The sequence below is a fragment of the Eremothecium sinecaudum genome, chromosome II (genome assembly GCF_001548555.1).
Source record: "Eremothecium sinecaudum strain ATCC 58844 chromosome II, complete sequence".
Lineage (NCBI taxonomy): Eukaryota > Fungi > Ascomycota > Saccharomycetes > Saccharomycetales > Saccharomycetaceae > Eremothecium > Eremothecium sinecaudum.
Genome location: NC_030893.1, coordinates 1,868,986 through 1,895,399, shown reverse-complemented (window position 1 = coordinate 1,895,399; position 26,414 = coordinate 1,868,986). Strand labels below are relative to the sequence as shown.

At 41.3% G+C, this 26,414-nt stretch overlaps 12 protein-coding genes across 12 annotated transcripts; 5 read left to right on the top strand and 7 right to left on the bottom strand.

Annotated features, from left to right (window-relative positions):
* Positions 1-33: 33 nt before the first annotated feature.
* NAM9 (mitochondrial 37S ribosomal protein uS4m) lies at positions 34-1,455 on the bottom strand (the record flags this gene model as incomplete). The annotated part of the gene is made up of 1 exon (XM_018130876.1): positions 34-1,455. The coding sequence occupies one exon, from the start codon at positions 1,453-1,455 to the stop codon at positions 34-36; it is 1,422 nt and encodes a 473-aa protein (XP_017986365.1).
* Positions 1,456-1,693: 238 nt separating this feature from the next.
* EAF7 (Eaf7p) lies at positions 1,694-2,572 on the top strand (the record flags this gene model as incomplete). The annotated part of the gene is made up of 1 exon (XM_018130875.1): positions 1,694-2,572. The coding sequence occupies one exon, from the start codon at positions 1,694-1,696 to the stop codon at positions 2,570-2,572; it is 879 nt and encodes a 292-aa protein (XP_017986364.1).
* Positions 2,573-2,664: 92 nt separating this feature from the next.
* Positions 2,665-3,009, bottom strand: FPR1 (peptidylprolyl isomerase FPR1; the record flags this gene model as incomplete). The annotated part of the gene is made up of 1 exon (XM_018130874.1): positions 2,665-3,009. The coding sequence occupies one exon, from the start codon at positions 3,007-3,009 to the stop codon at positions 2,665-2,667; it is 345 nt and encodes a 114-aa protein (XP_017986363.1).
* A 1,429-nt stretch (positions 3,010-4,438) lies between these two features.
* On the top strand, positions 4,439-4,900 carry AW171_hschr21194 (HBR465Cp; the record flags this gene model as incomplete). Its single annotated transcript, XM_018130873.1, has 1 exon — positions 4,439-4,900. The coding sequence occupies one exon, from the start codon at positions 4,439-4,441 to the stop codon at positions 4,898-4,900; it is 462 nt and encodes a 153-aa protein (XP_017986362.1).
* Positions 4,901-5,965: 1,065 nt separating this feature from the next.
* CCT7 (chaperonin-containing T-complex subunit CCT7) lies at positions 5,966-7,612 on the top strand (the record flags this gene model as incomplete). The annotated part of the gene is made up of 1 exon (XM_018130872.1): positions 5,966-7,612. One exon carries the CDS (start codon positions 5,966-5,968, stop codon positions 7,610-7,612), a length of 1,647 nt encoding a protein of 548 aa, XP_017986361.1.
* Positions 7,613-7,683: 71 nt separating this feature from the next.
* On the bottom strand, positions 7,684-8,298 carry DID2 (Did2p; the record flags this gene model as incomplete). The annotated part of the gene is made up of 1 exon (XM_018130871.1): positions 7,684-8,298. One exon carries the CDS (start codon positions 8,296-8,298, stop codon positions 7,684-7,686), a length of 615 nt encoding a protein of 204 aa, XP_017986360.1.
* A 248-nt stretch (positions 8,299-8,546) lies between these two features.
* On the bottom strand, positions 8,547-10,001 carry GZF3 (Gzf3p; the record flags this gene model as incomplete). Its single annotated transcript, XM_018130870.1, has 1 exon — positions 8,547-10,001. The coding sequence occupies one exon, from the start codon at positions 9,999-10,001 to the stop codon at positions 8,547-8,549; it is 1,455 nt and encodes a 484-aa protein (XP_017986359.1).
* An 827-nt stretch (positions 10,002-10,828) lies between these two features.
* Positions 10,829-11,233, top strand: AW171_hschr21190 (HBR461Cp; the record flags this gene model as incomplete). Its single annotated transcript, XM_018130869.1, has 1 exon — positions 10,829-11,233. One exon carries the CDS (start codon positions 10,829-10,831, stop codon positions 11,231-11,233), a length of 405 nt encoding a protein of 134 aa, XP_017986358.1.
* A 267-nt stretch (positions 11,234-11,500) lies between these two features.
* Positions 11,501-16,285, top strand: SPO14 (phospholipase D; the record flags this gene model as incomplete). The annotated part of the gene is made up of 1 exon (XM_018130868.1): positions 11,501-16,285. One exon carries the CDS (start codon positions 11,501-11,503, stop codon positions 16,283-16,285), a length of 4,785 nt encoding a protein of 1,594 aa, XP_017986357.1.
* Positions 16,286-16,787: 502 nt separating this feature from the next.
* On the bottom strand, positions 16,788-17,528 carry GMH1 (Gmh1p; the record flags this gene model as incomplete). Its single annotated transcript, XM_018130867.1, has 1 exon — positions 16,788-17,528. One exon carries the CDS (start codon positions 17,526-17,528, stop codon positions 16,788-16,790), a length of 741 nt encoding a protein of 246 aa, XP_017986356.1.
* A 263-nt stretch (positions 17,529-17,791) lies between these two features.
* On the bottom strand, positions 17,792-23,113 carry UTP10 (snoRNA-binding rRNA-processing protein UTP10; the record flags this gene model as incomplete). Its single annotated transcript, XM_018130866.1, has 1 exon — positions 17,792-23,113. The coding sequence occupies one exon, from the start codon at positions 23,111-23,113 to the stop codon at positions 17,792-17,794; it is 5,322 nt and encodes a 1,773-aa protein (XP_017986355.1).
* Positions 23,114-23,421: 308 nt separating this feature from the next.
* PRM10 (pheromone-regulated protein PRM10) lies at positions 23,422-25,731 on the bottom strand (the record flags this gene model as incomplete). The annotated part of the gene is made up of 1 exon (XM_018130865.1): positions 23,422-25,731. The coding sequence occupies one exon, from the start codon at positions 25,729-25,731 to the stop codon at positions 23,422-23,424; it is 2,310 nt and encodes a 769-aa protein (XP_017986354.1).
* Between the last annotated feature and the right edge of the window lie 683 nt (positions 25,732-26,414).

The window sequence follows — 26,414 nt, the reverse complement described above, 5'->3', positions numbered from 1 at the left end:
TGTAAAGAACATGATGAATACTTTTTTGCAGATTCATTTACCTTTCCTCACGTAGTACATGTATGCTCGTTGGTGAACGGGCAAACCGAATGGCGATATAACTTCCGAGTGACCTGGACGAGCCACTGGATCCCTCAAGTAAATCGCACTACAGCTCTTAAAAGAAATTTCCAGGTGATGCGGTAAAATAGCAAATGGTGCAAGGAATGGTCTAGGTTTCCAAGGAGTAAAATAAGGCTTGGAAGATTCTTTACGACCATATAAACCCTTTTGCCACGGTAAATTAACAGCATGGACAGCTTTATCAGGATTTTGAAGTAGCTCAGTAACATTGATTTGTGGGTGTAGAGGAAGCTTTTGGGCCCATTCACTATCGTAAGGAAGTTCACAGGTCTGAAGGTTACCCTTTTTATTATCATAGTATTTTCTTATAGCTCCGTCAAAAAGGGCTTGGAATTCATTCATGGATTGCTTAACTGTTCTTCTAATGATTTTATTTTCATCCGATGCATTGTCAGCTTTTTCAGAGCCTAGGATCTGAGAAGCGATCGACGAAGGAGATCCTTTAAACTTTTGAAAGACATTCAAGGATTCCAATTGTTTGTGAACATTCATAGCTGCTTTACCAACGGATTTATCTCCATAGAAAGCAGCTTGGAAGTCGGATTCTTTAGAATCACCAGATTCCTTCGCAGCTTCGCCTGTTTCAATGACCTTAGTCAAAGTTGTGGTGATATTGGATTTCTTAATAGTTTGCAGTTTCTCAGATTCCAGAATTTCATTGTAGTGTTTCATAAACTCTATAAACTTCAATTTCTCCGGGTTAGAGGCATCCATTCGCTGCAGTTCCTTTATCTTTGCTTTCCAAGTATTGTCTGGGTCGTGTCTAGCAGCCATCACGTACTTGTTCCAGAGTCTAATTTGAGTTTTGTCAATAAGCAGGGCTTCTTTCAAACTGGGTTTCTTCGCTCCCAAAGCCTCGAGGACCTTCTCAGACTTTACTCTGAACATATCACCGGGCTTTAATGGGTATGTTGGATGAACAATTTTTACGCCATTCACAGTAACATACCCACGAATTATAAATTGACGCGCCTGTCTAATCGAAGATGCAAACATCGCACGGAATATGGCAAAATCCAATCTTTTTTCCAACACAGCATAAGTTTGCATCAAAATTGGAGTTGGTTCCACATTTTCACCCTGCAAAGAAGCATCTAGTTGGGCAACGGACTGCAGCTTAGGCAGAAACGTAGATTTCCATCTCGATTCAGTTATGTGATCACCATGATAGGCTCTAGTTTCCTGCTTTGATTTCCATTTCTGTTGAAATAGTGTAGTAGATCTGAACTCAATATGGGGCTTTTTGTAAAGATTAAACAAGTTATACTTGTTAAAGGAAGCACGTATCCTGCCTTTAGCCAGAGAGTTGAGTAATACGGCTTTCCTAGGCATTATGGAAGCAAACTCTGTACGGGTTTGATAAGTCTTCTTAGCAACTGCTCATGGTCAACCGCTATTATCTACTAACACTGGAACTCATTGAAAAAATTTCAGACATCACGTGAAATACACGTGTACAAGATCATCATGATCTGTCGTGCAAAGCGAGAGCTCCCCACTATGACACTGTCAATATAAGCAACATGAAATGCTTGTGGAGAGGACGCCTAGTAACCACTAGCAGTACCAGATGGCGTTAAAGTGGTCTACTGTTGACGAGATACGATTGCTCAAATGGGTGGCGCAGTTTAAGCCCGCCGGAATTCACAAGCATTTTCATATGAGATGTATATTGGAAAGAATGAACAATCCCGATGAGTACCCAGTGACACTGCTGCAGAATACCGAACCCAAGAAGATATTCACAGCCCAAGAAGTTTGGGAAAAGCTACTAGAGTATTATGATCTCGAGGAAGCTGATAAGGTCGAAAATATGACATTAGATAACACCGAAGATCAGAATGAAGGCGTGGCGCTTGAGCGACGATTGCAGGAACAAGAAGAGTTCTCCCTTCCCTGGAGCGAATATAGCGAGCTAATGCTCCGAAATGCCAAGGAACCCGGTACAGATGGCCCGGGTGAAGAAGTTTCGGTGCTTGACCGGAGCGATCATAGTTACGGAGAAGCAGATGGGGGTTCAACCAATGCAGGTTCTACTGGTGGAGTCAAAAATACGACGCGAAAAAGGGCTACAAGGAGACTCACGCGAAGAACTAGAAGCCAGCCTGGGGCTGGGATAGATGATGAAGGCATGGAATCGGTTGGAAATGGTGATATTGGCGCCCAGGAAGCACAGGGCGATCAAACGCGAAGTGATAGAGAAGGCCAATTATCCGAGTCGGAAAAAGAAGAGGCTGTAGAAGAGGAAGATGAAGAGCTCGAGGGCTTGGTTGCAGACGAAGGCGAACAGCCGAACACTAAGAAGCCGCGTACAAGATCACAGATAGGTGACATTCCACCTGCAGAAGCAGCAACCCCTATAGTTGGCTCACCGTCCTCTCCTGCCACAAGGACAAGGAAGAAGGCCCCAAATCCGCCAGTTAGACGCAGATTGAGGAACAGAAAGTAATAAATATTATATGTCGTAAATAGATAGATAAATCTTATTGGGCGTAACATAACCTCAATACACATACAAAAACATTAAATTTCCGTGCATCCTCAGTTGACCTTCAACAATTCAACGTCGAAGACCAAGGTGGCATTAGCAGGAATCAAACCTGGGAACCCACGTGGTCCGTAAGCGTAAGGCCCAGGAATAGTCAATCTTGCCTTTTCACCTACAGACAACTTTGGAATGGCAGTGTCCCAGCCCTTAATGACTTGACCTACACCGATGTTGCATTGGAATGGAGAACCTCTGTCGATAGAAGAGTCGAACTTTTGACCGTTCTCCAAAGTACCAGTGTAGTGGATGGTAACCACATCACCGGCCTTTGGGAAGGTCTTGCCGTCACCGGCGGACAATCTCTCAATCTTAATGTTGCCTTCAATAACTTCTGACATATTGGTATACTTAACAAATTCTAGTGCAATCGGTAATATGTTGATCTTGGTTTAATTCAGTGCGCTGTAGTTTGAAAGGATCTCAGTTTGGTTGGACATCGTCAGGGGCACTGGTTACCCGACCTTCATCCGGACACCTTACACCGGACACTTGAAGACCGGGTAATATTCCGTCTGGCAATCATGGCTGTCCGTGATTTCCGGACAGCACACGCTCCGGACACTCGAGCTACCCGCCACAGCGCCCGAGCACCGTTGTCGTCGCGACCGGTACAATCACAGCAATCCCCCTCAAACACCCCCCGGCTCGAGCCCCCAGCTTTCCTCCCTGTCTTGCACAAATATATCCCGCAATCCTTAGTACTTACGCAATTCTAGTCTACGCTAAGCATTCCGCAGTTCATCTCTCTAACTCTACGCAATTTCTAGAGCAATCTTACATACTGATACAACAACCAGCCCCAAATCCTGCTACTACCTGCTCTTCCCGCTGCACTTTCGAACAGCACTACAGCGCTTCTAAACCTAAGTATAAAGCCGTTCATCGCGGTGTTTTGTTTACCGCCGGCTGTTTCTACCCGTCTTTTCTTCGTGTTCTTTGCATGGCTTCTAGACTGCTTCTAGACTGCCCCTAGACCGCCTCTGACTACGGCGGTTATATAATTAAACTTCCGCCTTCTGGCTTTTCTGCCTAATTGGCTACGTTACCCGGGCTTCCTCAAGGCCCACCGAGAAAACGCCTAACTGCTCTAAATTGCGGTTTTCTATTGCTGTAGCGAAATTAAGAAAATTATTGTTCCTGGGAATCCCCCGGTTTTTTCGGTAATTTACCTGCGTCTTTTTATGCAGCCGCGATTAAATAATCAAATACCTGAAACTTTAAGTAAGCCTAAATCATGTTAAAACAATGGGCAAAAGCTGCCATTGTGATGACCATCAAAAGAACTTGCCCTTTCCCTTAATAAGGCCGCAGGAAGAGATGGCTGTCTTTAATTAAGGCCAAATTCATAACCTTTAGTGCCTTTTTGAGTCTCGCGTCAAAATTATCCCCCCATAAGGATTCTTTGTCCATACATTGGCACCATTTATCTTAATTCTTGCTACAGAAAACAAACCATCCGCTATTAACTTGCTATTAGCATAAGGCTATGTTATTTTTAGTCACTTTATTAAATCAGCAGGACCTTGTTCGTAGCTTTTAGCCTGGAACTTCCGCACAGAGATAGCAAAGCAATCAAACGATTACCTTTTACAGCATTGTTAACTAAGGGAAGATAGTAAATGGGGCAAAACAATGTTATAAAATGCTTTAAACGTATATAAAATTTTATATAAATACCGTTTCAGAAATATTTCAACAGTTAATTCAATTTCACTTCCAATAACATCAAGCACTTAAAGTTTAATCCGAATCATACTAATAATCAAAATGAAATTCTCAAATGTTGCTACCGCTCTCGCCGCTGTTTCTGTTGTCTCGGCACAGGAATTAGTTTCCCAAATTGACGATGGTCAAATCCAGGCTACTACTATCACTTTTAGCCGTGTTCAAGCATCATCATCTGCACCACCAGCTGCTCCAGCTGCTAGTGCTCCACCAGCTGAAAGCAACCCACCAGCTGCTCCACCAGCTGAGAGCAACCCACCAGCTTCCAGTGTTTCTTTGACCACTGTCACATCCACTGTTGCCAGTGAATCCGCATCTGCTTCCGGTTCTGTTTCTACCGTTTCAGCTTCCGAAACTTTGACTGGTGACGGTGGTGCTGCTTCTACTACCACCACCTCCAATGGTCAACCTTTGATTTCTCAGTTGACTAACGGTGCTGCTAACATTGCTGGTTCCGGTGCAGTCGCTGCTGGTTTGATGGCTGCCGGTGCCCTATTGTTATAAGCGGGGTATTTTAAGACTATAGCTTTTTGCTTTACTACTTAGTGCTATGCTACTGCGCTGCGAAGTATAGTATCAAGCGTTTTATGTACTGTCTGCGTTTTTTTATGTAGTTCTTTTAAGTCTGTAAAAGACCCTGAAGTATAAAATTAATTTTACTAATATAATTAATGTTATTACAATGGCTTTTAATAAATGGCTTTTACAGTGCTAATATTTGACGCAAACGATAAGCTTTAAACGGCTGCCATACAACGGTGCTTGAAAGAAAGGTGTTTTATAGTATATGTCTAGTATATATGTGCAATATGCGACTCAATAGTTTAAGGTACCAAAGCCAAATTTTACATTGAAGCATAAAGCTCAATTTATAGTAACGTTGGACTGCCTCTAACGTATATCACTAGGCAAACAGGCAAGCAAACATAAACCGTGAATAGAACCCTTGAATAACGGCCTGACGTTCTTGTTATACAACGGAATCGTTATGATGTGATCAATAGGGTAAGGAGGTTACAGCTGCTGCATCACTGATCTAATGCTCCAGCTGCTTGGAGCTAAGAAGATCTGTACTTAGGCACCGTACACAGCCGCAGCCGCTTGCTGTCACCGATGTTTTGAATTTGCAATTACTTGATGAGGTATGCGTAAAAGCATTCTAGGCACTAAATTCCGCAAACAGTCGCGGACTGGTATGACAGCTAAAAAGCATCGCAAGTAAAAAAGTCAATAAAGACTAAAGCCCAAAAGAACTACCCTTGCCTCAGCTTGACTTGCCTCAGCAACCGCTAGCGCGGTTTACAAAGATTATCAATCACGTGATCTACAAGACCAAACAATTAGCTACCACTGCTGGAGAATCTTCAGCGCAGCGGTGAAAATGGAGGCTGCTTGAGTAAAAGTTAAAAGTCCATTGTTTCTGCGTTGAGTTTTATGTTTCTTCATGAGTTTTGTATGTAGCTAAAAAAATTGTCTAGTGGCAAAATTCGACAAAACATCGATATAAAACTTACAGTAAGTAGAAGAGTAAGAAGCAATCTAACATAAAGTCACTCCTCAGTTGTCGTTATGAATTTTGGTAATCAAACTCCAACGATTGTTGTGCTAAAGGAAGGAACTGATGCTTCCCAAGGTCGTGGTCAAATAATCTCTAATATCAATGCCTGCCTTGCCATCCAAGATACCCTAAAGCCTACTCTTGGTCCTTTGGGATCCGATATTCTAATCGTTACTAGTAACGGTAAAACTACAATATCTAATGATGGTGCAACTATTTTAAAGCAACTAGATGTGGTACATCCTGCCGCTAAAACTTTAGTGGATATCTCACGTGCCCAAGATGCTGAGGTTGGGGATGGTACAACCAGTGTTACGATATTAGCCGGTGAATTGCTCAAGGAAGTAAAGCCATTTTTGGAAGAAGGTTTGTCTTCGCACGTTATTATGAAAGGATACCGTACTGCTGCTGACCTTGCAATCAAGAAAATTAATGAACTGGCTGTCGACATCAGCAGCGAGAAGGTGAGTAGAGATTTGCTCGAGCGGTGTGCAAGGACAGCAATGTCTTCTAAATTGATTTCTCACAATGCTACTTTCTTTGTCAAGATGTGTGTAGATGCCGTTCTTTCATTGGATCAAAATGACCTTGATGAAAAATTGATTGGTATTAAGAAGATACCTGGTGGAGCTATGGAAGACTCTATGTTTGTTGATGGTGTTGCTTTCCAAAAGACTTTTTCATATGCTGGTTTCGAACAGCAACCAAAGAAATTTGAGAATCCTAAAATTTTGTGTTTGAATGTCGAATTGGAACTAAAGGCTGAGAAGGACAATGCTGAAGTACGTGTTGAAAACGTCGATGACTATCAATCTGTTGTAGATGCCGAATGGCAAATAATTTTAGACAAATTGCAGCAAATTGTCGACACAGGTGCCAACATTGTATTATCTAAATTACCTATTGGTGACTTGGCTACCCAGTTTTTCGCTGATAGGAATATCTTCTGTGCTGGTAGAGTTGCTTCTCCAGACATGGACCGTGTGCTACTTGCTTTAGGCGGATCTACTCAATCAACGACTAGTGATATCAGACCAGAGCATCTTGGTACCTGTGCTTTATTTGAAGAGGTTCAAATTGGTTCTGAGCGTTACAATCTTTTCCGTGGCTGCCCTGAGGCTAAGACATGTACTCTATTATTACGTGGTGGTGCAGAGCAAGTTATTGCTGAAGTTGAAAGATCTCTACACGACGCTATTATGATTGTAAAGAGAGCCTTACAAAGCAAGACTGTTGTTGCAGGTGGAGGAGCTATAGAGATGGAACTATCAAAATATCTAAGAGATTATTCAAAAACAATTGCTGGGAAACAGCAATTAATCATCAATGCATTCGCAAAGGCACTAGAAGTTATTCCAAGACAACTTTGTGAAAATGCGGGCTTTGACGCCATCGAAATCCTCAACAGATTGAGACTAGTCCACAGCAAGGGTGAAAAATGGTTTGGAGTGGATTTCGAAACAGAATCAATCGGCGACAACTTCACCAAGTTTGTATGGGAACCAGCTTTAGTTAAGATAAACGCCATCAGCAGCGCTACAGAGGCTGCAAACTTGATTCTATCAGTAGACGAGACAATCAAAAACAAGGAAAGCGATGGCGCCAACGCCGGCATGGCCCCTCCAGGCGCCAGAGGTAAGGGAATCCCAATGCGTTAGGCACAAGCATGCAACTTTGATTCATAATCAACTTTTACATATTTCTTACATAGTACACTATATTTGTGGTTTCAGCCACGTAACATACGCAACCTTTGCACGAGTTTATCCTCCTTCTCTTCGGAAACCACAGGTGGGCTATTTTGCATTTCTGGCAAATCCTTCAACTGAGCGCTTTGCTTTAGCTCCATACCATTTTCATCCGCCACCTTGTTCAAAAGATCATCAACCTTATCATGATCAACCGCAACGGCATCCATATTCTGTCCCATATCCTCATAAACATTAACGCTGGTATCTAAGTCCTCAAACTGCTGCTCAAACCTATCCATAATCATAGTGATTTGCTCCAAATTCATAGTCTGTAAAGCCCTATCCATTCCTCTACAAACTTGTGCCATAGACCCGCTAACTTGCCTCATCGTTACTGCCGTCTGAACCCTTGACGCAACCGAATCAACCCTTGATGCCAACTTTAATAACTGTATGCGTTCATTACGCTTTCTGATAGCATTAGATGCATACAACCTCGCTATATCTTCATTTTCGCTTATAATCTTCTTTACTTTGTTCGTTTCTACCTGTTCTGCTTTGGCTGCTTTATTCGCTTGCTTGTTAAGTTGCTTTGCGGTAAACTTAAGTTGAAATAAAGTATTCTCTAGACCAGCTGTGGGATTTCTTGACATATCTGCTAGCTCCGACCTTGAGCTTACAACAAACAATCAACTTTAGTCCTTGTAAACTAATTTAACCATCTAGTTTAAGTAAAGCTATTCCAGATTACGTTTTAATCTGTGACATTAGATCATTAAATACGAAACCTAATAATTGCAGTATACAAGCTTGATGACTAGTAAAGACTCGTCTCATTTACAAGCCAATAAGATCGTATTTGGATGTTCGCGCACTTAACCGCGGCCTTCATAGAGCTTAACTATTTCTGATTTTGGATCTTGATTTCCAGGGTCTTGCACTTGTCGTCTAATTCGTAAATATGCCTTTTATAAAGGTCAGTGATGAGTTCTAGCTCATTTATCCTAGTTTTTAGCCTGATTAATTCTTCTTGAGTCGGAAGAACTTGAGATAGCGGTAACAGTGAGTTTCTTAAATTCTTGTTACCAATATTATTAGTAGATGTGTAGCTGTTTATATCTGTTGATGGAACTCCAACTGTAGCGTTCTGTACGGGCGGGAAGTCAGAGTGGACTTTACGTGGAGATGGGTTATGGGAATCTAGCGCGGAGCCTGCGCTCTGCTGGTGGGAATGTTGCTGGATGCGAGGGAGGATAGCTTGGAATTGCTGGTAAGAGGAATTCGTTGGTACTATATGCGAGACAGAGTGGCGAGGCCTCGAATATGCCGGAATGGGTTCGACCTGCTGCCCGGACGTGGGCTGCTCACTTACTGACGAGGTGTAGGTGACGAGTCTGTGGCCCAGAACTTCCATGGAGGAATGATGGCCAGAGGATTGCGGGTTTATCTTGTCGGTCGTTTCCAGCACGTTAGAGATAGGCGTGTATGACGAACCAGGCTGCATAAGCGTCGGTATATGTTGGGTCTGTATAGCAGGATTTGGTTGATATTTCGTTGTTAGCGGTGCATGAGGTATCTGTTGCTGCTGCTGTGCCTGTATCTGATCTTGTTGTTGCTGTTGCTGTTGTTGTGGCTGATGCTGCTGCTGCTGCTGCTGCTGTTGCTGTTCACTTTGCACGCTATTTAGCAGCACCGAGAGGTGAGGTAAGGACTTGCTATACTGAAACTGAGAATTACTACTTCGTTGGGAACCAGCGTTTGCATCACTCATGGCATCCGGCGCCACCGTCTGTGCATCACCAGTGGCACCAGTTGGACCTGCAAGAGACGCCAAAGACTTCTGCCTCCTCTTGGTTGGGGATGACCCACTCCCAGGCCCACCTATGCCTTCTCTTGCATTGCCCTGAACTCCCAGGGAAGGCGAGAGTGAATGCTCTCTACGTCGCTTCTCATTGGCTGCGTTATTATCTTGTGTGCTAGACTTCCTGTTACGTGATTTGATAACATCCGTTTTCAACCTAATAGGCCTAGGTCGCCCATGCAACTTTAAAAACAGCCCACAGGCGTTACATAATATAGACCCATGTTGATCTCTCCTCCAAAGCGGTGTCGTACATGCATGACAATTTTTACAAGATGGACTCTGAGGTGCTGCCCCAAGTAAAGACGTTGTCGAAGCGGACAAAAGACCCATATACCTAAAGCCATTCTGCTTAGCAGATACTGTTTCTGTAGCTATCTCGCCCTGATTATATTCATTTTCATTATTATCTGAGTAATTATGTTTTCCATTACTACTTCCGTCAACAATATTAGCAGAAGGAGAAACCATCGAGCTGTTAGTTGAAAGAGTCATTATTTTCCGCCCTCAAACTAGCTAGTGCCCTAGTATTCCAATGAGAGGGACTCCAAACTACAGATAATACTTTCAATTACGCGTATCTGTAGCAAAGAATGGTTTTATTCTATATTTTAGAGATGACGGTTTTTTCATCCAAAAAAGTAACCAAATATGGTGATTACATATCATCAACTACCACATTTTGGCACATTATTGGATACGCAATTAACGGACACGGCAATAAGTCAGCCAATTGCAGCATGTGTTGCTCGGGAAACGGTCAATCATATCCGCAACGGCACTTGCACAGCAAGGGCAACGATGTAGTTTATTATGGGCACGGGGAGTACTGTACGAATATTAACTAATTGTTCGATATTGCCCAAATAAGATTCTGTATTTACATAAGATAACTATTACAGTAGTAAATGCTTTAGGAAGATGCGGACGATTACCGATAGTGAAAAACGTTTGATGCAACCCCTACCTAGGCTCATTTAAGTGTGAATCCCGTAAAAAGAGTTGGGTGTTGTAAATACAAATAAACCGAAACAATTAAATCAGCGTAGCCCTTTAATCAGCGCGAATTTACTCGGTGTTTATGCATTTTGAATGCAAGCGAGAGACACGTATAAAGTCTAGGCATTATTGACGATAAGGTGCTGACTGATCCTCATTTTATTTTACTATCGTGTGTCCCCTATACAGATTCACCCCGGAAGGGATTACTCGGCGTGCTTTAGTCATACTGAGTCCTCTTATTTAGCTGTTTATAGGAGGATTTCCCCACAAGTAGTTTAACTTAGATTGGTTTCTATAGAATTGCGACAGTGACACATAAGATGACAGCGACAGAACAGACACACAGAGAGAAGCTTGAATTTACGTGCGGTATAACGTCGTATGACTTCCATACGTACATACCTCTTGATGAACCCACTGGTGCTTTGGCATTCAGGGACGGGTTGTTGGAAAAGTTTTCTAAGGAAATAAGCGAAGGCAGTATAGGGGCGTACAAGCCGCACATGGGGAAGATCGGTCCTCATCGTGAGGAAGGCTACGGAATGTTTGAGCTTGATGTGCGCGATCCAGTGAACTTTCTGAGGTTGCTGAACTACTATCAGACACATCACGAGGGGCTTAGTGTGCTTATTCATCCACGTAGCGATCGGGGGGACCTATGGGACCACACCGAGGGAGCGCTTTGGTTGGGGAAAATAATCAAGCTCGACACCAGCATGCTGTGAGAGCCTGTTCATGCGGGAGCCGTGGGGCGCAGGGAGGATGGAGACTCTACGTAACGATATATACTACTTATGCTTAGTCTAAAACATCACGTTACACGAAGGCTTTTTTAAGAGGCGCCCTTTGTTATTTTGGATGTTGGAGGCAACTTTATTAACTGGGCGTCTAAATCAACAATCCATAAACGAGAGTGTTTGTTTTGGTCTATTGGTTGCAATTGCAGTTGTTAATTGACCCTGTAGTAATTGATTGGTAAGATAGGTAGTAAGATGGCTGGTTTCGAAGGTGGAAGTGTTAACGAGGCGCCGCGGTTAAAAAAGCCATTAGGTGAGGGAATTCGCAATCATACTAGTACTTCTCAAGTTATACCTGGGATATTTGCTGAGGCAAATGAGCTTGGCGGTGATGAAGCGTATTCAGACCAGGAAGAACAGGTAGCTGCTCTTTATAACGATAAGCGAATGCAAGGGGGTCAACATGAACGTTCTCCAATGAACGTTGATGAGGCGGGCTATAAAAACCTTATATTTCAGGGCGTGCCGAACTCTACGATTACGTCGCTTACTGATGCTAGAAACCAGAGCATGAGCCATCTGCATCGCGGGCAGCAGAATGGTGACATTCCGATGGACCTTGTTTCTACCCCTAATTGGCTGGCTAAAATGAATCCCCAGGATTCCTTTACGGGATGGAAAAAGGAGGTAGGCCATGCTTTTAAGAAGTTCTCGAAGTTGACCTCAAGGAAAAATCAATTCCGGCAGAATAATTCAGAAGTAGGTACTAAAGGTGGCGATAATGAATCTGCAGACGACGACATGATTGTAACCGAGGAAGAAAAAATAATCCAGAACATGGCTTCTGACTTAATTGATACGCTTCTTGGAGGTTGTCCTGCTGCTCTTTTTGCTGGCAGTGGCTTTTTGCAGGATGAGCACGGTGTTAGAAGAGCGCCATTACTACTGGCTATGTTAAGTGTCAGGGTTTCGCCAGTTACTAACAGTGATACTTTGCTTTCATTGCAAAGAATAGATTCGACTACATCTATGACCTCAAATAGTAGCGGCAATAGTAATACTGATAGACGAAATGATGCAGGAATGTCTATTGTCGACCAAGGTTACCATACCAAATATAAATTGGAATTAGAGTACGGTGTAGGGGAAAATAGATTCAAATGGGTTGTAGTACGGTCATACAAAGAGCTTTCTTCTTTACACAATAAGTTAAAGTTGGTTTCTTTTCAACAGAATACTATCAATAAGCTATACATTGACCATAATAGGTATCAAAGGATACACCTACCTCATTTTCCTAGGTTTGATGATTACATGAAGAAGTCAAAAAGACCTAATACCCCATCGCCACAGAGTAACCCTGTGACAGCCGCGTCTACAGTTATAACTCCGAGGTCATCTATAACTTTTCAAGAGAAAAGGTTCCACATGAAACATATACAAGATCTCATACATGAAGCTGACGATGTCAACAAACCTATGGATAAACGGATAGAAAAATACCTAAGACTACTAAATTTGGCATTGTCGTTGAGACCGCAGGCCAACCGTCTTTTCCAGTTTTATGAACTTTCGCCAATTGGCAATTTATTAAGCTATGAAAATGGGTTTCACGGTAAACAAGGATATTTGATAATCAGATCTTCGGCGAAGGCCCAAGGTTGGCGTGTTTCACATTTTAGGTTCAATGACTGGAAGGCCATGATAGAGAGACATACTAACAAGTGGTTCTTGATTAGACATTCTTATATTCTTTATGTTGGCGATATGTGCTCTACCACTCCTCTCGATGTTTTCCTTGTTGACTCGAAGTTTAAGATTAGTTGTTCAGGTAACTTCCAAGATGAGCATACGCTGTATGATGAAGACCTTCTTGATGATAAACAGAAGAAAATATCCGCAAAGCTACTGATTACGCTGGAGAATAGTGAGCGTAAGTTGCAAATGATAGCCAAATCCGAGTACCTATTGAAAATGTGGGTCTCATCATTGATTCAGATGCAGAAAAATACAATTTGGTCACGACCACAGCGGTTTGGTAGCTTTGCTCCTGTAAGGAAGAATTGCTTCTGTCACTTTTTGGTTGACGGTCGGGATTATTTTTGGGCTTTGAGTGAGGCTCTTACTATGGCAAAGGACGTAATATTCATCCATGATTGGTGGCTATCACCCGAGTTATACATGCGAAGACCTGTTGCAAGTAACCAGGAATATAGAATTGATCGTATCCTTAAAGGACGAGCTGAAAAAGGTGTAAAGATTTTTATTGTGGTATACCGTAATGTCGGTTCTACAGTTGGAACAGATTCACTTTGGACAAAACATTCTATGTTAAGTCTACATCCCAATATAAATTTGATAAGATCTCCTAACCAATGGTTACAAAATACGTACTTTTGGGCTCATCACGAGAAAATGTGTGTCATTGACCATACTATTGCATTTATGGGGGGTATAGATCTTTGCTATGGTAGATATGACACCCCGGAGCATGTTCTTAGAGATGATGCCGAAGATCTTCAACGACAAATCTTCCCAGGTAAAGATTATTCAAATGCTCGTATCTGCGATTTCTATGACCTAGATAAACCATTCGAGTCTATGTATGATCGTACTGCAGTGCCTAGAATGCCTTGGCACGATGTCCACATGATGACAGTAGGAGAGGCAGCTCGTGACATGTCTAGGCACTTCGTTCAAAGGTGGAATTATCTCCTTAGACAAAAGCGACCAAGTAGACCAACTCCCTTGTTAACACCACCAAGTGACTTTACGGAAGAGGAGCTAAATAATTCCGAATTCTTTAGAAACTTGAAGTCAAGATCAACGTGCGAAGTTCAGATACTGCGTAGTGCAGGTGACTGGTCGCTTGGTTTGAAAGAGACAGAGAAGTCAATTCAAGCTGCTTACTTGAAAGTAATTGAGACTTCTAAACACTTCATTTACTTGGAGAATCAGTTCTTTGTCACTGCTTCAAGTTGGGACAGTGTGGTAATTGAAAATAAAATAGGAGATGCAATTGTAGACCGTATTATAAAGGCTAATAGCGAAGGTAAACCATGGAAGGCGTTCATTGTAATACCTCTGATGCCTGGTTTCAACTCAGAAGTGGATCAGCCCGAAGGTTCGAGTATTCGTGTTATTATGCAATGTCAATATCAGTCTATTGCTCGTGGTGAATCATCTATCTATGCAAAGTTAAAGAGATTGAATATTGACCCAATGCAATATATACAATTCTATTCTTTAAGGAAATGGTCAACATTAGGTCCGTATGATAAGTTGGTAACTGAACAGTTATACGTTCATGCTAAGGTCATGATAGTTGATGACCGAAGTTGTATTATTGGTAGTGCAAATGTTAATGAACGTTCAATGTTGGGTAACAGAGATAGTGAAGTTGCTGCCTTGATTAGGGACACTCATTTGGTTAAAACCAAAATGAATGATGAAGATTATCTAGCTGGCAGATTCCCATGGGAACTACGTCAGAGGTTAATGAGAGAACACTTAGGTTGCGACGTTGATCTAGTGGAAATTGTAGAAAGGAAATTCAGCAGACTAGAACACGTTGCGGCCTGTAATGTTGACACATTAAATTTGATTCCTGAGGATAAACTCCAGGAAGTTGGAGAAGAAGCAAAAATCCAAAGTGCAATGCTAGAGATTGGATTCCGTGAAGTTATGAATGAGGATTGCAGTGAAGTTTGGTCGGAGAAGTATGGATCAAGTGGATTTAAGAATTTTGGTATCGAATTGGAGCAGAAGACGTTTGAAGACGATGAGGGTGCTGTTCCTAAACAATTTGCAACTGACAAGAGTGTTCATGGTAAAGCGCCCTTACCATCAAAAAAGAATAGGCAACACGGAACTCGGAGCTATAACTCGAATTCCAAGTATCATTCATTCAATAACAGAGCGGGTGAAGCGAACATTGGTATTAGGGATAAAAAGGCAATTAGCACAGATTCTCGTTTAGTTGGAAATGAAACACATTTCAAGGATGTTGAGGGTCTTGGTCCGGATGGCTGGAAAAATGTTAATAGGAAATTTAAGAAGAACGTTACACAACAGTTAAGAGACTGGGCAACGGAAGTTTTGAATGTGCGTACAATTGACGGCAAGCACAGAAAAAAGGCAAGTGCTGGTTCTACCTTTCTTCCTGATAAGGAAGATGTTATGCAATACTTACAAGATGATGATATTCCCGACATCAATAAGTGGAACATGTTGAAGCGTATTTGCTACCTACAATATCTGTCATATAAGAAGGAGGCTAAGCAAGTCGAAATGAAAAAAGCCAAGGATTCTACAGAGGCTATTAATCGTACTTTAGATTTCTTGGGCGAAGAGGAAATGGACGATGAAGCCATTGATGCGATGCTTGCCCAGATGGTGCCCTCTATTAATGTCGGAAATCGTAATACACTGCCTTTATCTAACTTAAACTTTATGGATCCATACGCCTTCGAAGACCCTATTAATGATTCATTCATAGAAGATATGTGGTTCTCTGTTGCTCTGCGTAATACTTTAATCTACAGGATGGTTTTCCATTGCCAGCCCGACAACTCAGTACAAACATGGAGAGATTATAAGGACTTCGTTAAATTAACGCAAAGTTTTGATGACTTACAAAAGAAAATGATAGAAATGGAATATGGAGAGAGAGTTACTATAGTTGACGACAATAGTGATAACGAACAAAACCATGTTTCTCTTGAAAAGGGTACAAAAGTAAAAGCTGTCCCTCCAGATGTGTCGGACACGGTATCGACAGAAGAGGAACGTTTTGTTCAAAGGCAAGCTTCTAAAACAGCTGCTACCAAGACTTCGAATCCAGCTAAAATGAAGTTATCAAGTGGACTTATTTTTGGCATTAACCAGAAGATTTTTGACCGGCACACTGCAAGAAGATTGTTGGATAGAATACATGGCCATCTTGTTATATTCCCAACAAATTGGCTCGCAAAAGAAGTAGAGTCTAAGAATTGGTTCTATAATGCGGATAGGTTACCTCCTATTGATATATACGATTAAAAGGCGAAACACTCCAGTGTATTCATATTCGTTGTATTGCTGCCTGATGTCCTCGACCTGGCTCAACTACCCATATCGGCGTTCGTCATTGGCAATCTACGAGGGCTAAACTATAAAAGTATTAGTAGGTAAACAAACCTATTTGTAGACAGTAACAATGAATATCTGATAAAAATTGTCTGCTCAGTAAGTAATACTTTTGCAACATTGGCTGGTGTTGTAGAATGTTTATCTTGAACAGCGTACCCACAAAAAAGGGGAATTCTTGACTTGACTGTGCGTATTACTTACTAGAAGGGCTCACTAAGGTATTAATGGCCTTTAAATTTCACAATTGGAAAGTTTTCAAAAGATAATTCGTAGATATATCGCTTGCTTTCATTAGTAACATAAAGTACTTTTCCAAATTATGGCACAAACGACAGCTTTACCCATTTAAGATCTCCTGAACTTAAACCTTATCATAATTAACAGCCCTAGCAGTTTCTTAATCGCTATTCCGCTACTTTTGGTACCTGTAGAAACTCAAATAGGTCGATAAATCGATGCCAAATAGGCTAATTAAGTACACTACTGCTATTACCACAGTAGGGAGTAAAATAAAGTTTACATTCCGAACAAATGTCATTTGACTGTAACCGTAGAATGTAAGGACAAAGTAGTGCCCAATAGCGCCGCAGTAGAGTGTATTACCAACAAACAAACCTATCCATTTGTGCAAGTTTATTAAAGGTTGCAGGAAGAACTGCAGAAAGTAAAGTAGCACAAGAATTATCAGGAATGCATCGCAATGTACATCAAAGCAATAAGCCCATTCAACTTGAGATTGTTTGGCAGACTTGAATTTAAAATTAGACCTATTTAGCACAATCCAGAACATTGTAGCCATAGCAAACCCAAATAAGAAGAAGTCCACAACAATCATATTGAGCATAATACGCACAAACTCCATAAAAGAATGCCCATATTGAATTGACCAAACCGTAGAACTCACACTTAACAGAATTATCTGTAAAATAAAAAACGATGGATCATCTCGTGATAGTCGATGCTTAATTTGACGTCTATAATATGAGGATCTAAACGCTTTACGAGGTTTAAATATAAGATTTATCATTTCCCACATTGCTGTTTCGAAATCCAAATTCCGTGGTGATTTAAACAACCTTTTAATCACCATTGGTACTTTAGAAGTTGTACCAATGTCTCTTAGATCTTGTATTGATCTAGGTAAAGAGGACATCTTTTGTTAACGTCAATAACTTAGCTTATAGGAAAAGTAGCTAATATAGCAGTATTGAACACCGTTATAGAACCTATAAACAGACCAACTGTTATATGATGTGTTATGTTGTTAGCTTTGATGTTGGTACTAAATCCTTAAAACGTTTAAAAAAAGCGTATACATATGTAAGGTTCAAATTAACAACAAACATGAAAACAGATAAACTACAGTAAATCTTCTTCTATTACTTTAAAATTCTATATTTTACATCTAAATGTCTCCTAATTTAGGTATCTATCGAACGGTTCCCCTAGAACGTTTTCTACAACCTTAACTAGGCCCGTTCTAACCTCTTGTTCGACTTGTTCGTCATCGTCTTCCAATAATTCAGCAATTATTGGAACCAACTGAGGTAGTAGGACAAGCCATTTTTCACCGACCTTGGCGTAGATCAACTTGATTGATTTTACGGCCCACAACTTCTGTTTTGTTTGACAATCAGATTTCATGTGTTGGATCAATAGACCATTAATGATTTTATTATGCTCTGGGATCTCAGAGTTGTTGACTGCTAGCGCAGTGATTGCCTTAACAAGGTACTTGCCGATAACATCTGGAATGTTTGCAATTTGATTGACAAGGGAAGTGGAGATGAGCTCGAATCTTGTAGAGGACCTCCAATACTCGTCTCTGTCATATTTAAAGGAAGAGTTGAGAGAAATGAGGACTAATCTGCGTAAGTTGGTATCTTGGATGGTTCCACTGATGAAGTCCTTTAGAAGGTTGTTGGTTGGTTCGAGTAAGTAGTTGAAGTATGAAGTGATGATTGATTTCAAGTTGTCTTGTAGCTTGTTGTAGAATTTGTAGAAAGCCACGAGACGTTCCACCTTCGTGATGGTTGTATTTGTCACACATTCACCATCAAAAGCCCATCTGGCTGTGAGAGCAAAGAGTTGCCTGAATACCTTGTCGTTTAGTTTGAGAACGTATGCAACCACGACTTCATGAGTGGTGGCTTCAATACGGCTTATGGTGTTATTATCAAAGGAGCTGATAGCTCTGTACTCAAATAAGGCCAGAGAGAGCTTGAAGAAGTTTGGAGCCTGGTTTGCAGCCGACTTTTTGTCAATGGCCTCCACCGTGGACTCTAGCGTACTTAAAAACATAGAGACTGCAACGGAGTCTTCGGTCTTACAGACGTGTAAGATCCAAACCTTATGCAAGGTTTTAATAACTTCTTTCAAGTCAATATGCTGGACAATAAGTGAGATAACATACAACCTAATGGAGTCTTGGACATCATCAGCAAAGAATACCACTTTGAAAACATCAAGTAAATTAGATAATAGGAAACTTGGCATACGCTTGATCATTGCTGCAAACATCAGCAACACAGATAATTGAGTTTGCTCTTTCAATTCGTCTTCAGTATCTTGGACTGATGCAAAGATCTCTAGAGAACGTGGAACAATCTTTGGATAGAAAGCAATGGATTTAACACCCAAAATATGGACGGTATTGGTGAGAACAGAGAGTGCAGAAATGATGATGTCCATTCTCTCGGATGATAAATGCTGAACACCAACCTTCAAAGACTCAGTTAATAACGTGGAAGATATTTGGGATCCAAATTTGGTTATCAAAATTGATACAGTATTCAGCGCAACTTGGATAATGGAAGGTGATTCGTTTTCTCCTGTAGTTATACCGAAAAGCATAGAGATCACGCTTTCTGCATCAGCAGCAGACTGGATAGGCTCTAAATCAAACTTGGAACCTATTGCCAGGATCAAGTGATGTCTGATTGCTTCACTATTTCCCTTATTGAGTAGCGGACTAACAGATTGAACAAATTCATTGGTTGGTAATAGGTCCAAGACATGGCTTAACAAGCTGAACAAAACTTCATTTATTTCAGCAACTCTATCTTCAGATTCAGCTTCCGTAAATGAACCCTCTGCGTCTGAAATAGAGCTGTTTCCAGTTTGGCATATGCTTTCGACATTATTAATAAATTCCAAGATAGCATTCAATAAAGCACCAAACCTGGCAATTATGGCTGAAATAAAAGCTGCTCCCGATTGTGGATCAGTTAATGCACTTAAGATCCTCAATTTTAAGGTACCATTGGAATTATGGTAATCTACACTCTCCTCCGAAACTAAGTTATCAATATAATCAAAAGCATTTTTCTTCAAATTAAACAGCTCAGAACTGGTGAAGTTCAAAACACCATTAGAAAATAATGTTCGATATGGTTGTTTAACACCCTCGGTGCTACTGATATCTGATAAGAGCCTTAATAGTTCAAATAATTTAGAAAGACCATTTAGTTGATCAATAACACTGAAATTGGAGAGGAATTTCTTAGAGAATTCTAGAGTGCTCTTAGCATCTGCTATGCTAAAGTGATTGATGCTGTTTGAATAGCTCTGCGCAATGAGGAACAAAAATGGAGAAATTGCATTCTCAGGACCTAGAGTCTGGACTAACGTGGTGTAGAGTCTTACCCTTCTATGCTTAGGAACATGAGAAAAGGCAGTTGTAAAACTTATTAGAAGAAATTCGAGTTCATCAGATAGAGTAGATGAGCCCGATTCTAAAAGAGCAGGTACAACAGTTTTGATAGTCTTTTCTACAACTAAAGTTGAGAATTCGTCATCCTGGCGGATAGAATGAGCACCCATAAAAGTGAAAATTGGCATAATTGAATGCAGAACAACTTCAGGGTTTAGCGTTGCTAGTGCACCAATAACTAAAAGTAACTTATTTTGTAACTGCGGGGATGGAGAAGCCCTAATAGCGGTTACAAGGATGTCAGCACGAATCGACTTCAAACTTGTTATCTTTGAATTGGCTTTCATGGTTTCAATGCTGTTTAGCATACATGAGGCCAATGTCTCCTGAGCATATAGAACAGGAAGACCGCCGTCTTGGTCCAATGTCTCTAAATCTGAAAGAATTGTGAACAAGGTCGTAAAAAGTTCTTCTGAGCCCGTAATCCGCATTCTATCCAATGCCTCCAGAATTATAGTTAGCTTTCTTAGATGGACTTCAGCAATATGTGAAACTTCTTCATTTTGAAGCACAGCTTTATGACTGCTTGAAGATCTTCTTCTTCTCCTCTTAGTTAAATCAGTTGTAGTCTCGTCGGCAATCTTATTTTGATTTAAAATGGAAACAAATAATTCAACAGACAATGGCAAGTTTTGCAACGTGTCAATTGAATCGTATGACAATTCCAGCTCTGACGTAGTGTTTACAATGCTTTCTACTATCTGTAGCTGTACTGAATGCTTTAAAGTCGAAAATATGTTGAGCAACCGGTTCGCCATCAAAGTTGCAAGCTGCTCATGAGGGCACTTTAGACATTCCAACACAAAATTGATAACTACTTGGTTTTTCTCCTTTTCTGTCACCAAAGAAACCAATTCTGTCTCAAATTGCTTAAAATTGGTCTTGTTTTGAGCACATTTAACTTCCCATTGTGCCCTATCCTTTAAGTAGTTTGACAACATAGGTTCAAAGAGTTGAGAATAACTAGCTGAATATGACGAATGCTTGGTTAGGTACTTTAAAATGGTCATTTTTGGTAACGGTAAGGGAATGAATAAAGCCTGGTTAACCCAAAATAATAAATAGATCTTTTCATTTTTCTTTGGAACTAATAGTTGAGAAATATCATAACTCTCAACCAGGTATTCGTCCAATAGATTATTCAACCACAACTCACTATCTTTTGGACTAAGCATTGGAATAGATAATCCATCACCGTAGATCTTTTCAGCCATGAAGAAACGCTTAGTGTATTGCCTTTTAGAAATCTGTTGAAGAACTTTTTTAGCTGCTTCTCTGACATTTTTTGAAACATCAGTCAATGCGACAGTCAAAATTGGAACTAATGTGAAGAGATTTGAATCTGATCCAATAGAACTTATTATTTTCGACAGATTATGCAACGAAATTAGACGCAGAGCGGCTGGTGAGGAAGGCGAGACTATAGTTCTCAATAGAAACGTAATTCTACCTTCTAAAGTAGTAAAGAAAGATGAGAGGAAAAGCCCTGGTTGGTATTTCTTACCGATAGCATTAATAAACAGTGAAAGCAATTTGGAAAACTTTTCATCTTCTAGACCCAATAACGACACGGTCTTAGTGTATATATAATCGGAGTTCTTATTCAGGAATTCCTTGAAGGGTTGAACTGCAGAGCTGCCCGTGGTATTGCCAGCTTGTAGTTTCTTCAAAAGATCTTCACTTTTGGATGCTTCAAAATTCTCCACGGAAAATAGAGATGTCGTTAGTCTAACTTCAAATATTTCACCAGTTAAATTTAATGATTCTAGACATTTCAAAACCAAACCTTCGTCTATAGAAACAAGGTATTCAAACGTCCCAATCAATTTAGACTTATCTTCCAAAACTTCTGACAAGTATACGAGATCAGTTATTAGCAACCTTAGTTGGTACTTTTCAAGTTCCACTAGCTTTAAAACTGATACGATTGAAGTTAACTTTGAATGATCATATCTAGTGATAGAACGAAGGTAGGAAGTTGCAAAAATTTCTGCTGGTGTCTCCTTCTTACCCAAGAACTCTAGAGTATACTCCATAGAAAACTTGGAATCAATCACTCTGTATAAATGATCTGGGAAATGGTCCACATTACCTTCGCCCTTTAGCGTTTGAAGTAGTTTACAAATAGTAATTAGTGCGCTTCTCCTAGTGGCACCATCTTCTGCAACAGCGCTGGCAATGGTCTCGCAAGCGGCAAGAATTATTTGTCTTTTTAATGGTAATGCAGTTGCCAAGACAACTAAAACAGTATGTGCAGCGGCATGACATTCAACGGAACTTGACCCTAATAATTTTGCACAAACTTCCAGTAGAATCGGAACCAATTGTTTTAGTTTTTCCTCATTTCCTATGTTGTAAGCAATTAAGTTGATGAAAGAACATGACGTGAACAACAACTGGCTTGTGTATGAAACCTTCTGTTTGATGACCTTCGAGAGGTAGTTCGTATACAACTTAAGGAAATCCATGTCGTTGAATAGTTTAATAATAGTCAAATTACTTGGAGAATTTTCATTCGCTTTCATAAAGTTCGAAAATGGGCTGAACAATGGAGGTAATTTAATAATGTTCAAAATCCGCTTGAATATAGGCGTCTGGTAATAGTTGATTGTAGACAGTAGAAGCATCTCGGCATTGTGAATATGAACTTGAAAACGACGAACAATCCATTCAGTAGCACGAATAGTAGGAGTGAGATGCCACTTAGAAGACACAAGCATTAAATACGCATTTATGGCATTATCCAAAGCTTTAACCTGCTCAGCAGTTTGCTGACTCCTGTCAATAGAAACAGAAGAGGAATTAAACAACGAACGAGTAAAAACCTGAAACCTAGAATCTTGCTGTATTAACTCTTCTAAAGCTAAAGATGCGTCTTCGAATATTAAGTCATAATCCTGAGTGGCAGCGGTCTTGGGATTATAGATTAGTGAAGCAGTGTGAAGTTTCTGTCTCCTTTTTCGATCGAATGCAACAGTTGCATTGTTAGCAGCAACTTGGGAAAGTTGGTCCTGTAATGAAGACATTCGTAAACCTAAATCCTACTAAGCAGAGACTTAATTTACAAACTTGTGGAACCTTAACAAATGCGATGTATCTGTCTCATCTCATCGCGTTGCCAAAAATTTTTCATACTAAAAATGTTAAAAGAAAAAAAATTTAGAAATATCAACCATCACTGTGTACGAAGTTATTGAGTCTAGAATCAAGAACTTATTAATTTGATGACATGGAAGACTACGTACCTGCTTTGTAAGACTATTGCGTCATATTATATTATAAGACTTTAATAAGGTCCATGCGATCTGCAAATATATAATTTTTTGCTGGTATTCTACAAGGTAAATAAACCAGTTCTCTTCTTCCCAAAGGGATAGACAAACAATGTAGATGCAAAAAGTCCCACTGAAATACCAATGGTGACTTGAATCATAGTAACACCAAAAGATAAGGATGAGCGCATGCTTCTGTTATCTGTCAGAACATTGGTTTTATTGGAAACAATATTATTTGCACTTTCAATACTTGACAAAAGTGTACTCTTGGACGCAATACCGGATGGAACTTGCACTAGGATACCTGGTAACATAGCAGTCATTGCGAGTCCTTTCCAAATCCTTGAGTAGAGGTTGCCCATAATTCCTATGACAAACGCGCCCATCGAAGCCGTAAATTCTGTGGATCCAGAGAAGTGCTGGCCAGCCCAGAACGTGACGACGTAGCCACAACAGGAGATAAAGATCATCATTGGTACTTGCGTCCAACGAGCCTGGTTCACCAATGACAGCCCTAGTGTAGTGGCTGGCACAAAGATGAAACGGTACCACGGAGAGATGTTCTTGGCGCACGTCGTCTCGTTTGTGGCGTCTTTGTAGATCCACCCAAAGAGCGCTGCACCCAGGGTGATACCAAAGCCAAGGAAAAGAGAATAGATTATTGCATAGAACATCCGAACTGATCCTGCAACAAGATTTCTGCTCTGTAGCTCCAAAGAACCACACAAAATCATGTAACCCGGCAAAATCAGTGCCAGCGACCCTTGTACCGTAGAACCAAAACAGATATTGGCTCCAGGTATGGATCCCAGTGCTCTAGCACAGAAACTAACAACAATGGACGCACTGATCTCAAAAACGTTAGAGTACACGTTCCATCTTGGTGCAACTATGAATTGCAGCGTTCCCACGCAACACCCTATTCCGAAAGACACTAGCAGATTGATCCAGTCTCCGCCAAACGCATAGGGCGTAATCATACTAGAGCAGAACCCGTACAGTAGCACACAGAACCAAGCCGGGTAAAGGTTCTTGTCCGACATAATGGTATCAATTGCCAAGTTCGCATCCTCCACACTAATGATATCATGTACAACTTGCTTGTAAATTGCGTGAACTTGATGGAGCTTCCACAAATTCAAGCCCTGTGTACATCTCACAAGCTGCACATCGGATGTCCTCGTAATGGTATCACCAAAAGAAACCACCATGCAACCGGGCATATACAAAAATTGACCATCAATTTCTAGCACACGAGATGTCATCACCATGTACTCCTCCAATCGATGTGTGGGAGCGCCGTACATCATTAGCGCCTTACAAAGACGTAATAAAAACCTATGGCGCTGCAATAATGCCGCAATGTGAACTGTGATCCGAGCTTCCGCCCTATTGTTTTTACGTTTCAGCTTCGCAGAATATGGAAGCTTGCTTCCCTTTGGTCGCTTCGACTTGAAGTTTGGTAAGCTGTAGCTGTCAGAAGAGAGATTGTCGCTACTCTTCGAATACCGGTCACGTTTTTCGCCCTGGTAAAGTTGCAATAGAGAACCGAGCACACCGCCACGCACTTGACTAGGTGGGTCAACATAAGTATTACCAGAATTATTATCCTCTCCACATGAAGCGTTATACTCGTCATCATAATGCTGAGGCATTGGAGTAAAAAGGGGTGCATCTGCAGCATCACTGACCGAGTACGTCTCCTCAGAAATCTGCTCCCTGCCCATATGATGTGCCTGAACAATTTGTTTTGCAGTTGCTTCAATCTCAGCTGCTACCTCAGCTTTCCCTGCCTCTGATTCAAAGTCATCTGTTCTAGACCTCTCCTGATTAGCCGCCGGTACCATCCCCCCTCCGGTAAGCGAAATGAACCGCTCCAGAAAGCCGGTCCCTTTCCCGGAGTCCTTTTCGTCCAGATCGCGAGTAGCACTTCGCACGAACTTCCGAAAGTGGTCTGTGTGCTCCTCGTGCTGGACAGGCGGTTCCTCGTCGGAGGTGATATCATGGTCAACGGCGTCCTTCTCAGCCCCTCTCAGCGACCCACTGCCGGCGTCGGAGACTGCGCCGTCCACGTCGTCCATCATCACGGTGTTGTGCTCGCGGATAGTGCTTATCGCGTCCTGCTCGATCAGCTGCCGCCGCTGCCCACGTGCCGCAGCGCCCGCGCGCTCGTGCTGGGTCTTAAAGCTCGGCAGATCCAGGTTGCTAACTCTGCTCGGTGGAACCAGTTCTGACTCGGACTCTACCGTCGACGACGAGGGCGACAGTTCCACTTTGGGAACTGCAGCCCCGTCAGCGTTTTGACGGGCGTGATCACTGTCGTCATTATTCTTTTTTAATTTTCCGGTCCATTTTTTTCGTCCTGCCATAATTATCGTATGATATCACTCGGTACCCTATCTAGCAATATTTTTATCGCTGTTTATCCGATATACTTAATGTCCGGAAACCTCTCTTAGTGCTACTCTTTTGCCAGCTTTTTATAGCCTATGTATACGTGTTCTGCTTTTCTCCTCCAGTTCCCGACGAATCTAGCGCCGGGATGACCTCATCTCCCTACACAGACGAATTATGTCATGAAAAACATCCTCAGGAGCTTTTCTCTGTCCCATCGGAAAAAAGAAACCTGTTGAAACAAAAAATTCCCTCCTTTAATTGATCTACATTTGTGTAACTGCCTCTAGCAACAATCTCAAAGTTTGATCGCTAAAACACTACGTATCCCGTGGCAACGTTAGCGGACATTAAGGCGCTCTTGCGTATGCCGATTGTGTATTTTTGTACGGTAGGAAATTTATATGTAGGAACAAACAATCTACTCGCGCAATAGGACCGCGCCGATTCAATATAGTAATTCCGATCTATTCAGATCGTATATCGGGTAATTCATTCGGATCTTGGTAATATACAAAAAATAACAAACTAAGAAAAAAACATAAAATATTCGTAACGTGACCGCCAGGGCGCTTACTGTCGACACATTTCTAAAGGGAATGTGTCGGCATCTGAAAACACCGCTAAAAAGCAGGCAGGATCACCCATTTCTACTTTT